The sequence below is a fragment of the Arctopsyche grandis genome, chromosome 1 (genome assembly GCF_051622035.1).
Source record: "Arctopsyche grandis isolate Sample6627 chromosome 1, ASM5162203v2, whole genome shotgun sequence".
Classification (NCBI taxonomy): domain Eukaryota; kingdom Metazoa; phylum Arthropoda; class Insecta; order Trichoptera; family Hydropsychidae; genus Arctopsyche; species Arctopsyche grandis.
The window spans coordinates 19850537-19865266 of NC_135355.1; the positions used below are offsets into that span (position 1 = coordinate 19850537).

The 14730-nt window shown below is 32.3% G+C and overlaps 2 protein-coding genes across 4 annotated transcripts in view; both read left to right on the plus strand.

Annotated features, from left to right (window-relative positions):
* The window catches only part of LOC143912229 (uncharacterized), a 318393-nt gene extending 315755 nt beyond the window's left edge, over nucleotides 1-2638 (plus strand). The window contains exon 3 of the mRNA XM_077431500.1: nucleotides 2128-2638. The gene's annotated coding sequence lies outside the window, so the exon portion shown is untranslated. The remainder of the gene's footprint in view (nucleotides 1-2127) is intronic.
* The window catches only part of LOC143912207 (chitinase-like protein EN03), a 54466-nt gene that overhangs the window by 3133 nt on the left and 36603 nt on the right, over nucleotides 1-14730 (plus strand). Inside the window, exons 2-10 of one of the 3 annotated variants that reach the window (XM_077431465.1) lie at nucleotides 2893-3033; nucleotides 3097-3143; nucleotides 3225-3357; nucleotides 3453-3623; nucleotides 4878-5046; nucleotides 5122-5252; nucleotides 5423-5554; nucleotides 5644-5743; nucleotides 5812-5961. In XM_077431465.1, the coding sequence (XP_077287591.1) occupies nucleotides 2893-3033; nucleotides 3097-3143; nucleotides 3225-3357; nucleotides 3453-3623; nucleotides 4878-5046; nucleotides 5122-5252; nucleotides 5423-5554; nucleotides 5644-5743; nucleotides 5812-5938 (1151 nt within the window). In that variant the 3' untranslated portion in view covers nucleotides 5939-5961. Of the gene's footprint in view, nucleotides 1-2892; nucleotides 3144-3224; nucleotides 3358-3452; nucleotides 3624-4877; nucleotides 5047-5121; nucleotides 5253-5422; nucleotides 5555-5643; nucleotides 5744-5811; nucleotides 5962-14730 lie in introns of all 3 variants that reach the window. The other 2 variants (XM_077431459.1, XM_077431475.1) reach the window with 2 other exon arrangements.

Here is a 14730-nt window from a genome sequence, read left to right on the forward strand (position 1 = left end):
AGTAGTTTCCCCTTATATATTTCTCGTGCTGACTCTACGCTAATCCATGAAGATTCTCATCATTTATCCTTTTGCATCTCAATAATTTACAACAAATCTTCACCCTTGAATTATAATTATAATAAAACTTTCCTCTTTAGAAAAGCTGACTATGCTACAATTATTCCAATTTTAAGCGATATCAATTGGAATTCACTTTTGTCCAATTTAAATATTGATTTAGCTTGTAAAAAATTTTACGATACCTTACAAAATATTATTGAATGCCACGTCCCTTTTACTCTTAAATCTAAGCGTACCAAATATCCCCCTTGGTTTACATCGTCTCTTATTAAAATAATAAAAGAAAAAAACAAATTCCATAAAAAATTTAAAATTTATTCAAATCCCTTAGATTATCAAAGTTTTTCACTATTAAGAGCTCGAATTAAAAAATATTCTTTAATCTGCTTTAGAAATTATATTTCTCTTATTCAAAATAATATTAAAACTAATCCCAAATCATTTTGGTCATATATAAATTCAAAAAAAAATACCTCCTCTTCATATCCTTCCGTAATGTATTATGGAAATAAGTCGGCTTCACATGGTTCTGAAATCTGTACCATTTTTGCTGACTATTTTGACTCCACTTTCAATAGTGATTCTACCATTAACCTTTCTATCTCTAATACAGATACTTCTTCTTGTAACTTATCTACTTTTCATTTTGACTTATCTACTGTACTCAGTCACATCAACTCTCTCAATGTTAATCTTGGTGCGGGTTGTGATGGTTTGCCTTCTTTTTTCCTTGTTAAATGTGCTGTCCCATTATCTCTTCCCATAACAATCCTTTTCAATCTTTCTATGTCGAACGGTAAATTTCCTGACTATTGGAAATTATCTTACATCACCCCTATTTTTAAAAAAGGTGATAAGAATCTTATTGAGAATTACCGTCCTATATCTAAACTATCTGTCATTAGTAAAATCTTTGAAAAAATTATCTATAATTTCCTTTTCTCCAATTTCAAAAACTACATTATACCTGAACAACATGGTTTTTTTAAGGGGAGATCGGTAGAGACTAACCTGCTTAATTTCACTAGTACTCTCACATCTTATATGGACAAACGAATCCAAATAGACGTCGTTTATACGGATTTCTCTAAAGCTTTTGATAAAATCAATCACAACCTTTTACTCAATAAACTTTGGTCCCTCGGAATCCGAGGTAATTTATTTCGTTGGATCTCTTCGTATATACTAAATCGTCACCAAATCATAATTCTCAATGGTTTTAGATCATCACTTAGACATATTCCTTCCGGTGTCCCACAAGGGTCGCATTTAGGTCCCTTATTCTTTTTACTCTATATTAATGATATCTCATACATCTTCAAACATTCCTTTATACTTCTTTACGCTGATGATTTAAAAATTTACAAACCTATATACACCATAGACGATTGTCATAAGATACAAGAAGATCTAGATAGATTCTCTATATATTGTTTAAATAATGATCTTTTTATTAATCTAGAAAAATGCTCTATTTTAAATTTCACTAGAAATAAGTCAATTATTACTAATCAATATCAATTAAATCATTCAATCCTTAACACGTCATCTTCTATTAAGGATCTTGGTGTAATACTCAATAATAAACTAGATTTCTCTGAACATATTTCTTTTATTACCAACAAAGCATTTAAATCTCTTGGATTCCTACTCCGCTCAACAAAACCCTTTAATGATCCTTATGTACTAAAATTACTTTATTTTTCCTTTGTAAGGTCTCACCTTGAATTTGCCTCAATTATCTGGTCACCTTTTTATTTATCCCATATTAATTGTATTGAGAAAGTTCAACTTAAATTTATTAAATCCTTACGCTACCTTTTTCCTACCTATACCCATTCTACTGTTTCCGACATTTTAAAAATCCTTTCTTTTAACAATCTTTCTGTCAGGCGACGACATTCTGATGCTATATTCTTCTTTAAGCTCATAAATGGTTTCCTTGATTGTTCTGATTTACTGAATAAGGTTAATTTCAGAATCCCAGTTCGATACCCTAGACGCGTTACACTCTTTTCACTTGATCCTTTCAATACTAATTCCCAAAAATATTTTTATCTGCAGCGCGTTTATCGTATGTTTAACGGAGAGCTGAATGAGGTTGATCTGTTTGGTATTTCCCTACATCAATTCAGGTCTAACATCAAGAGAATCTTGACCGATTGATTCATTTTTTCTTCTATTCTATTTTTCCAATATTTCCATTATTTTTATACTTTAGTTTAGTTATGTAATGTGCTATTTAATCATATTATAGCTTTCATTCCTTTCCATTTCATTTGTTTATTTTGTATTTACCTTTTTCATTTGTTTTTTATATTTGTAAATTTCAATTTCTTCTTATATTCTATCTTATAACCTTTTCCAAATATTTTAATACTATAGTTTAATTATGCAATGTACTACATATTTTGTCATGCCTTTATTCTTTACTTTTTAATTTGTTTTCCTTATATTTATCTTTTTCATTTTTGTAAAAATCTATTATTGGACTCGGGTGTTACATATATTATTTATTTACTTTTTGTGTTTTTTATACCTATCTCTGTACATCCTGTCTGTTGATTTTTCAATTAATAAAATAAAAATAAAATAAAATAAAATAAAAATATTTATCTTCAAAACATTGGACAGCCAAATTTTCAAGATATTTGTTTAGTAAAAATGTGTTTACCAGAAATAGATATGTTATTGAAAAAATATATACATATGTAAATTGACAATTTTTTCTACTTCCATCCATTTATCTAATGAAAAAAACAATTCTCGCTCCAAATTTAAATAAGATTCATTTGAAAAAAATCATGAAAGTTTTTATTGAATTTTAAGACCAAGCAAATTTGAAGCCAGAAGATTTAGATCCAGCTATGTCTTATTGCACCCATTTAATTTATGGTTATGCTACCATTTCTACTCATGATTACAAAATGATGCCATTCGATCCAACCTTGGAGATGGATCATGGAAGTGGTAATTATAGAATTGTAACCAGCTTAAAACTAAAGTTTCCTGCATTAAAGATTTTGTTGTCAGTTGGCGGTGGAGCTGATAAAGAAGACCCACAAAAATATAATAAATTGGTACACTTTTTATCGAGAAAATGTTGGTAATAAATAAATAGAACATAAATGAGAGTCATTATAGATATTTCTTCCACGCAGCTTGAGTCTACTGAAAGAAGGAATAGTTTTATAAATTCTGCCAAAATTTTATTGAAAAATCACAACTTCGATGGCATAGATCTTGCATGGCAGTTTCCTGTCATCAAACCAAAAAAAATACGCACTGCGATAGGTAAAAGTGCTTACAATATATACATAAATATATCGACATACCACTTTCAATATGAGTTTGATTATAAATAAAAGTATTTCGCTGAATAACTTTAGGCTCTCTTTGGCATGGAATTAAGAAAACTATTGGTGGTACTAAATTGGTGGACGACAAATCAGAAGAGCACAAAGAGCAATTTTCCAATTTGGTCATGGAAATGAAACACGCCTTGAAAGATGATGACTACGTGCTGACGGCTTCAGTTCTACCAAATGTTAATAGCTCATGTATGTGGGTCAATATTTACAATATCTATGTATATACGTAGTAACAATAGATGAAGTTTTGTTATCATGTGAAATTTCAAACTTGAGATTTTGACTAATTTGAACTCAGAATCGATCACTGATCACGTTTTCATGGTCTAGAAAAAAATGTGTGTGTTAGTATGTTAATATGTTAGTTTGTTAGTGTGTTAGAATTCGTGTCTGTGTATTTTGGGGATTTTTGAATACCGTTAGGCCCTATACGCACTTGCGATTTTGTCGTGCGATCACTTAGTCGCAAAAATAGAACATACAATTTTAAGTACGACTTTACGCATATGCGACCATATAATCACAGCCACTTTCTATGGTTTTTGTCGCGTAAGAAAAAGATCACGTGGTCGACAATCGCAAGTGCGTGTAGGGTCTTAGTACCATCAAACTGAAATTTAATTTTTGTTTTCAAATTTTCAAGTTTACCGGAAGCGGTACCTCCCCTTATATGTAGGTGTCCTTTTTTACGTTTTTGGAGTCAATTATCTCCGATCTGTATTATTTATGTACTCACTTAGAGTTGATAAGGTTTTAATAACAGTAAAAGTATTATTTAAGTAATATTTTTTCAGTAATATAAAATATAATATCTAATATATAATTTCGAAAGAGACTTTGTATGTTAATATGTATCTTTGGTTGGAAATCGTAAACAAGTCAAAATTTCTATGACGACAAGTCGTTTTTTTTCGATTCAAATTCAAATTAATAAAAAAACAAATGAATATTTACTATTAGATTCGCCATGCTTACGCTGTTTATATTACAAATACTGAGCGAAGACATGTAAAACAACTAGTATACAATATAAACATTAAATAAATTATATTGTATATATTATATAAATATATAATATATAAAATATAAACACTATACAATATTTCATTATTTTGTTTCTGACCTTTTAAATTATTTAAATTTTTTTGATTTTTTATGTTTATAATATTTATGGTGATATAAAAAAATTTAACAAAATCCGACAACCGGAAGGAGAACTTTTGTCTTGTGTGTGTTTTCCCACATTAGCGATCAAATTTATATCTAAAATGTTCTCATAGACGTAAATATCGAATTTTGTTTTTTATATTCTTCAAATACATAGATAAAGTCATGGGTTGGTCACATCCGAATATTTTGAATTATGTTCATATATTAAATACAAAATTATTAATATTTAACAGTTATATGTATTATTGTGAAAATTTTACCTAACCATTACAGTATACTTCGATTCATATTCGCTTAAAGACAATTTGGATTTTATTATAATTCACGGGTTCGACTATTATACCCCGGATCGCAATCCAAAAGAAGCCGACTTTGCAGCTCCTTTACACGAGTTGCATAAAAGAAATCCCAAGTTAAACATAGACAGTGTCGTAACTCATTGGTACAAAATTTATTACATTTACGTTTATTATATGACATATTCAAATATTCAATTTGTTTTTAAATTTATTTCTAGGCTCGTAAGTAGTTTCCCACCCGAAAAAATTTTGCTAGGAATACCTGCATATGGACGAGCATGGAAAATGACTTCATATAGTGATGTCTCAGGAGTCCCACCAATATGTATTGATGGTCCAGCTCCTAGAGGTTTTAATAGTTTTAGTAAAAGCATTTTAATAATTCATTCATATAAGTTTTCTGAAATACTTATATTGTGTTTGTGTACTAAAATTATTTTATATTGCATAATTTAGAATTTAATTGAATTAAGATATATATTTTTTATTATTATCTTATAATGTACATATTTTAATTAGGACCATATACCAAAGAGAGCGGCCTTTTAAGCTATCTGGAAATATGTACAAAATTTTTGGGACATGAAAATAATACTCAAGTGGATTCCCAGTATTATTTGAAAAAAATTCCAGACTTGACAAATCGACACGGTATTATATATTTATAATATTGTATTATAACTTTATATGATATAATTATTAATACAATCATATAAAATATTGAAACGTCTAAACTTCAGGAATATATGCTTTTCGTTTACCGGACAAAAGAGATGAAAGAGGAATTTGGATTTCATTTGAAGATTCTGAATCGATACAAAATAAGGCATTATATGTTAAGTGAGTATTTTTACCGACATAAATTACACATCAAATTTTATTTTATTTGTTTGAATCATTTATTTTAGGAAAAAGGATTTAGGTGGAATTGCAATTATTGATTTAACACTAGATGACTTTAAAGGTGTATGCAAAGATGTCAAATTTCCTTTAGTAAAAGCTGCTACAAATATGTTACATATTTCACGGCGTTAAAAAAATCGATATGCAGTGTTAAGGTTTGTGGAAATACAAATGTGTTATTTTTTCTTGACAATTCTTACTATAGAGAAAGTACATTATATACATTTAAAATCTTACCACGATGCTTTAGAACGCATAAATATGAGATGGAGTCATTGGCGTAGCGCGAATTCCAGGCGCCCCCCCCCCCCCCATATATTCATATTATTTCCTTACAGCAAAATAACTTAACAAATTAATAATTCATACTTTTTTACGTAGAAAAACTTTTTTTCTGGACGAACGGAAATCAAGCACCTCATTAGGCAATGATTTGTCAAAGTCATTGACATATTAATAGGTTAGAGATTTGGCTTCACGATATACTACATATGTATGTACATATATACATACATACATATGTAAATCATCATCTTACGAATCATCAGATGATGACATCATACATATGTATGTATGTACATATGTAAATCATCATCGATTCAATTTCAATTTTAGCTTCAACCCTAATATTGTTAAAATTTTTACGAATTCTTCAAAATTATTTCTAAAATTACTGATCTCGCAATATGCATTTCTAATCATAGACTGAGCACTGATAACATCAGCGTTTTTTGATTGAAGGAACATTGAAACAAAGTTGGGAGGCCAAAGAATTTTTAAAGAAGCACGAGTAGGAGAATAAATTACTTTTTAAAATTATTTCCGTAAGATATTTTAAAACATCTGTACATACATATACATATATCGAAGTGCATTAATAGTCTAAAACGGACGACCAACAAGCGCGTACAATATGTTTAAAGTAACCGATGGTGAATTTTCTTTAAAAACTTCCAAACTGTTAATGTAGACAGCGAAAAATTTATAAATTTGTAAACTTTGTTGGTTTTCACGCCTCATATAATTTTGTTTTATCGTTTTGACACTGAAAAAATATATACAAGAATAAGAGAGAATTCTCAACTATATTTACATACAATAAAACGACATGCAAATAGGTTGAAAAATAAGAGAGGTTTTTAAAAAATATATTATATTACAAAGAAATTACTGAACAAATTAATCCAGAATAAATTAATACAGAATAAATTAATAAAAATCAGTGAAAAAGGCGCGCCGCTTTGCGGCGCCCCTACGGGCGGTACCGCTACCACTCCACTACCGGAACCGCTAGCGCTACACTATAGGCCGGGCCGCACCGTGCGACTTGCGAGCGACTTGGTTGAGGGCGACCAGACCAATGTATGCGGGTAGATGGGACAAACCCGTCAACTTGTTTGTCCATACATTTTTTCGTGTCGCGCAACTAGTCGGCCGACAAAGTTGCCCGGCCCTATCGGTACCGCTACCGCTAGTGGGTAGCTACGCCACTGGATGGAGTATAAGGACGTATAAGGAGTATATATGTAGGTATAAACTGTTACATATGTAAATGTTAACCAACTAAAATACTTTATTCACGCGATATAGCCGTAACGCCTTACGTTTCAAAATATCAGTTCTAATAGCTAGTGTTTTTGCAATAATTTCTTATCAAAGACAAATTATTGACATGAGACAAGAAAAATCCATTATCCCCAAAATGATTACTTCAAAAGATTCAAAGTTTTAAAAATAACAACGTGATTTTGGTCGCTTATCTAAATATAATAATGACATCGACAAAAGATCCATCCATAAACAAAATTTCAAAATGATTTTTTTGTCCAAGACATTTATTGAACCTCTATTTTTATTCTACAAACACATGATTGGCGCATAATTGTGGATTAAATTATCTGCGGATTTAAAATTTAAAAAATGTTAATAGTTTTCTGTAATCAAGCCTGATTTTCATCTGCGTATTATTTAATTATTCATCTGATTATATTAGAAAACCGTAAATAATTTTTTAAATTTTTAATTTGCAAATAATTCTAGGAATTCGTCGATTCCTGGAATGCTTTATCATAAAAAATATATATTTGTGTCGTTATGTTGTTGGATCAATGGTCGGCTGGAGCTTTTGTCGTGGATGTTCAGTCGTTGGACCATATGTCCATGGACCTTTTGTTTTGACACGTTTTATTGTATGAGTCAAATGATCCAACATACGTAGATAATTAAAATAGTTTATTTTAGAACATATGTCAAAAATAACTTTTTTTATGAAAGTAATTAAATTGAGTGTTGTTTAATCAAAAAAATATACATAAAATATGTACATATGTACAAAAGTTATTGTATATACCTATTCATAATAGGTATGTATGTAAAATTATATACCCTTAATTCTGTTGAAAAATGTTATTATGCCATTTAATTTTGTTTACGGACATACATACATATGTAAGTATTTTTTCGGTAAACTTACTCTTTGGCCGCTGATTTTCTTGGATTATTGATTTTGTGAATAATAACTTCATGAAAATGTTGGGCCACGTTGTTTAATGTGATTTGATGAAGCACGCCTGTCCATTAGATGTCTAGCCGAGCTGCGAGTGAGGTCTACATAATGAGATTGCGCAGTCTCACCGGTGCATTATGCATAACTTGTAAATGCAATTATCGAGCATTTGTGGTGCAGTTTTCTAATATCAAACTGGTTTCAGATATTATGGTGATCTATGCTCGAACTAGTTGCAGCAGCTCCACAAATTACATTATATGTACATTGCAAAAACTTCGGGTCACAATGTTAAAAGTGGCCTACCATTAGCCCTCCCTCTCAACCTCATGTCTTCCATCCCACTCCATAGGGGTACATAGGTACCCCATTTCCTAATGACCTCACGTGCTAACTGTAGCAGTTCCTCTCGGTTTTATTTTGACACACTGGCCACTCGTAATGCACGACCTCAACGATGCCCATTCACCCTCCTTCCTATGTATGTATGTATATGATGATAACGATTCTCACGTTCCTATATAAAGTACCTGTCGGATGTCATAAAAATGTTTTTTTCGTACTGTACGAAAAATACGTACGTGCCGAACACTTTGAAACTGGAATACTTTCGCCTTTATTGGTATTGAAATTTGGACTGTCATATTTTTGCACCGTTGGTATGAAATTACAAAAATCAAATGTAAAGTAGACGATATCGCATGCAGATCGATTTCTTGAGATACGGCGTCGTAAAACTATACATACGCGTCGTAACTTTCGTATTGGTTTATTTATTGGCATTTTCTCTGAAATACTGTACGTACATATTTCCGCTCGTGATACGAAAACGACGAATGTAAAAAAGTAAATAAGAAAACCGGAAATTTTGGGAGGAATTGTCGGTTTCATAACCGCATTATTCAAGATGAGCAAATATTTTTGTTTGTTTTTTTTTTTTTTTTTTATTTTTTTTTTTATTTTTTTTTTTTTATTATTACGAAATTATGTTCACAATACATCTTATATCTATTTTAATAGCTACTGATCTACTGATCATTTTCTATTTTACAATTTTAATTTAATTTGGTTAGTAATCACAGTATTATATTATTCTAATGTTAATCTAAAGCATAATAGGTAAAAGAGCTCAAAAACCTATTTACAATCCTTATAAATGTTCATAATACATCTAATACATAATATTAATTAAAGACTATCTAAAGTCGATGACCTAAAGCAGATTGTGTTTAGGTAATCTGTGTTTATACCTGAAGGGTATAGACATTTTATTGTAATCACCGAGACTCTTCACAAGTGTGTTAGTATGGTTATTAGTGATTCTTTCATAGAATCTACTGGTTAGTTTGTTAGTAATGTCTGTAACAAACGGAATATTATATATAGCATGCAGTTTTTTCAGGTTAGTATATATGGGTGTATTATAAATTATTTTAAGGGATTTATTTTGTATTACTTGGAGCTTGGAAAGGTTAGTATTCGAGGCGTTATTCCATACAGGTGAAGCATAGGTTAATAATGGTAATATGAGCGCGCGATATAATTTTATTTTATTTAGCGTTGATAAAGAACTATGGCGATTAAATATTGGATATATTGAGGATATACCCCGCATCGCCTTGCATTTCGCTGGCTCAATGTGAGGTGCCCATCTCATTCTTTTATCAAACGTTACTCCTAAATATTTTATTACTGACTGCCATTTCAGACTTTCTCCAGAGGGGATTTTCAGATCTGAACTTGGCTTATGTTTTCTAACACTAAAGAATATGGCGTCTGTTTTGGTTTGATTAATTTGAATTTTCCACTTAGTGAAGTGTTCAGTCATTGTTTTAATTGCAAATTCAAGATTTTTAAGAATAGTGTCTGGTTTTTTGCTACTTGTGAAGCAAGCTGTATCATCTGCATATAGGGCTATGTGACAGTTTTTTGGAATAGGTATGTCATTTATATATATGGAGAACAAGAGTGGGCCAAGCAAGCTCCCCTGCGGAACGCCATATATTATTAGAGACGATAATTCATTATTTACGCTAACCACTAGCTTTCTACGAGTTAAGTACGATTTGATGATGAGAATTAGGTAGTTTGGTATTTTGTTAATAAGGAGCTTATGAATGAGTCCATCGTGCCAAACCGTGTCGAAGGCCTTTTCTATGTCGAGACATACCATTCCGGTACTTCTCTTCATATTAAAGTTCTTCGTCACGTGTTCAGTTAGTCTTGTTAGGTGTTGGGTCGTGGAATGTCCAGTGCGAAATCCAAATTGTTCATTTATTAATTTCTTATTTACGACTTTAAGTAAACGTGTGTAGATTATTTTTTCCAGAATTTTTGAAAGCGTGCAAAGTAAGCTAATGGGTCGATAATTGGCCGGGTTTTTTGAGCTTTTATCGGGCTTAAGTATGGGAATTACGTTGGCTGTTTTCCAGTATTCTGGGAAATACCCGGTGAGTAAACATGCGTTGAATATTTTAGATAGTGAGACTAAAGCTTTAAATGGAAGTTGTTTGATTGTGATGTTATCTATTGAATCTCGCCCAGGTGCCTTTTTATTTTTTAAATTACGTATTATATTTTGGAATTCACACGGATGCACCAATTTTATATTTTTAGTACTGTTAGTGGGAGTTTTTGTGATGATTTTAATGGACCGGTTGACTTTATTATGCGTTGGTATGTGATTGTAATGTTGTGTGAGTGTGTGATGTTTTTGGAAGGATTTTGATAATAGTTCTGCTTTGTCGCAATCACGCGTCACTGAGATTCCTGCATCATCTAATGGAGGAATCGAGTTTTTTGTCCTGCGAATCGCTTTAGCTAATTTCCATAGAGAGCCATCAACTGAGCTCAATTTTTCTAATTTTTTAGACCGAGCTTCATTTTTGATTTCTTTGATTCTAATTTTAATTTGATATGTGAGCTTATTAATTAATGTTTTCAATGCTGGATTTTTTGATGTTTGCCAAATTTTACGGAGTTTATTTTTACTTTTAATTAGATTTGCAACAAAGTCAGTTATCTCTAATTTGTGTTCAATGTATTGTGTCTTAGGTATGTGAAGGTGTTTGGATCGAGTTATTGATTCCGTTAGGTGTATTATGGAGCTGTCGATTTCGGTTTTGTTTGTAAGTGTGGTAGAAGTTAGAATGGTTTGGTAATTTATGTACGACTTGAACTCTCGCCAATTAGCTCTCCCGTAATCCCAACTATGCTTGATGATTTCCTCGGGTTTCCCGTCGATTGAGAAGATTATCGGGAGATGATCAGACGACAGGGTTTGAAGGGCATTTGGTGTCGATATTTTTGGGCAGTTCTTGACGAGGACAAGATCTAGTGTGGATGGTTGTGAGTTATTTGTGGGATAGTGTGTGTATGTATCCGGATGAAATAAGATTGTATCTGTTAGTTGAATGTATTTAAAAAGAGTTGTGCCTTGTTGGTCAGTGTTTACGCAACTCCATAACGGATGTTTGGCATTAAAGTCACCAGCTACCACTACCGAACTACCAATGTTAAATATTTTGTTAAGATCGGATGCCAATAATCGTTTTTGGGGAGGATTGTAAGCGGATGCTACTATGTGACGGGTGTTGTTAATTGTTAGTTCGATGGCGGTTAGTTCTAAATTTTTTAGTGGCGGGGTTATTACGCGACAATGTTTAATTGACGATTTTATAAAAATGGCAACTCCCCCTCCATGCTGTTCTCGGTCTTCGCGATAGCAGTTAAAGTTAGGTAGGTTAATACGGATATGAGGTTTTAAGAAGGTCTCGGAGATTAAAACTATGTCAACACAGTACTCACCGATCGCCGACTCTAGTTCGTCAATCTTATTCTTAAGTCCACGAGCATTCCAAGCTAGAATGTTCAGGCGCCTCCCGTTAATCAAAGACATCGAGATATTCGACAAGCATGAGTGCCAGCTCTAGTTTGTCGGTGCAACCGCTGGCCTTGGCACGAATCTCCTGGAGGATCTTCAACATCTTCGTCATAGACGCCATGGAAGTTAGGTCTGTTGTTGGTTGAATGTTGGGATTAGTTGGTTGGTGGGGTTTTTTAGGGATATTTGGGATATTTGGTGAAGGAGTTTTAATGGTCGGTAGCTTTGGGAAGTTATGATCGTTAACGACCGGGATATTTTGTGGCTGCGCCACTGGGAGTTTCCAAGGGTTGGCTTTGACAATTGATGCTCGATTCTTCCTCGATTCCAGCATTTTCAGATAGCTCTGTCTTTTTGGACAGTCTTTGAAGTTAGCGGGGTGAGATCCTGAACAGCCTGAGCAGACAGCAGGGGTAACTATTCCTTGATTGCATTGTGCGGTGAGGTGAGTGCCGGCACATTTGACGCACTTGGCCTGCCGATTGCAGTTTTTCGCAGCGTGTCCATATTCTTGGCATCTGAAACATTGAGTAATATTTTGTGATTTACTAGTATATTTAACGACACTGACCTTTGTGTAACAGATGTACCGGATTTCTTTAATCTTCTTTGCCGATACCGATGGCTCGAAGAACACCAAGTATAGCTCGGTGGCGTTGCTCCTAGGCTCCTTCGTCTTCATCTGTATGACTTTGGTTACAGGGAATCCCTGTCTGATGATGTCATCTTTAATATCAGCTTCCGGCAATTTCGGCAAGCCACGTACGACACTTTTTATTTCCTTTTCCTCCTTCCTGGAAAAGGTATGGAATTGTCGGTCTGGTGTCAATCCATCCCGAAGTTTTTTAAAGTCTTCAAGACTTTTACATTGTATCTTGACATTATTTTGACCAATGTAAGTCATTGTGAAGTCTTTTATAAACTTCTTGATCGACTCGATCATGCTGCCGTGAGTGCCAGTAGCTGTCATGATGATGGGCGGGATTCTTCCACCGCTTCTGGGGACATCGGAAACTTCCAAGAGCCCTTCAAATTTGTTTTTCTCCTGAATTTTAAATTCAGGAGCAACATCTTTCACGTTCTTTGCCGTATGTTTTGGAAACTGCCACTCGGTCTCCATCTGAGCGGTCTGAGAGCAGCCTGGTTGAGGAGCTTCGGTTGTAGTTATCAGTGTCTTCTTAATTCGCTTTTTCAGGTTGGATCCTCGCATGGTGCCAACATGTGTTCGTTTGGTGTTCGTTTTGTGGGGGGTGTTTGTGGTGTATGTTAAAAGGTGTGGGTTTTTTGACGGTATGGCGTATCGCTGTATTATGAGCGCTCGCACAGAGAGTACGTCTTCAGCACGTCCGTTCTCACGGAGCGTCGAGAGACGAGTGAGGATTTTTGTTTGTTTAATAAAGTATGAACGTACATATGTACATGCATATTGGCGATTAGGCAATCTTATGTGATTCAATTAATGTAAAATGCATTACAATTTTCATTCACACATGCGCTTTGATAAACACGAGATAATGTGAATTCCAAAGCGTAATAATACATATATGTATATGTTGCTCAACAATGCACTACATACATACATACTTTCGTCCGTTATATCAGTGGCTTTCAAACTTTTTAAACATGTGCACTACATTTTTTTTTAAATCTGATGTATTGATTTATATTAAAAACACTTTTTTTAAACAAAATAAAACTTTTGATAAATATAATATTAAAACTTTATAAAATTAGTAGTCTCTCAAATTGGTTTTTATCACTGATTAAACAAAAAATGTATTATCAACGAGTAAAAAAATGGAGATTACAGTCTGCCGCCATCCAGCAATAATTCGCTTGTTTGAGAAAGTTTGAGAACCAGTATTTAAAAATCAATATATGTTTTTCTTTGATATTAGGATCTGGAATTATTACCATAAAAATATTTAAAGTTTTCTGTATTAAAAATGTAAGATTGGGAACCAGGATACAATTATAAAATTTCAGAAAACTTACAAAATATATTGGCTTCAATAAGCCATATTACAACATATTAAGATTTTTTTTTAATGTTAAGAAAAACTGAGTTTAACATTGTTATTATTTTGACATCTTGGTCTTGAAATTTCGTAATTTACAAAAAAAATAAAATGTGCTCTCGTAATTATTAATGGCTAAAGAGTATTTTTTAAATAAAAAAGTTTAAAAAATACTCAAAATTTTAAATTTTAAAAATACTCAAAATTTTAAATTTTAAAAAGACTCAAAATTGTTAACGTATTTACATAAAAAAGACAGTTTGAGAATAATTCTAGGAAAATAAATGTTATGACCTCTTAAAAATATGTAGTTTTCGAAAACCAAAATATCGCTTTACAAAAATGCAAGTTTAAGAAACACAGATGATACTGTTCTCAAGGATTCACTAGTTGATTTGGGATAGAAAAAAATATACTTATACTTTACAGTTAATTTAAATTAAGCCCGAAAATCCTATTTAAACATTATCCCAAACAACTATTATTCCGAAGTTATCACAAAGTCTATTGTAAATTG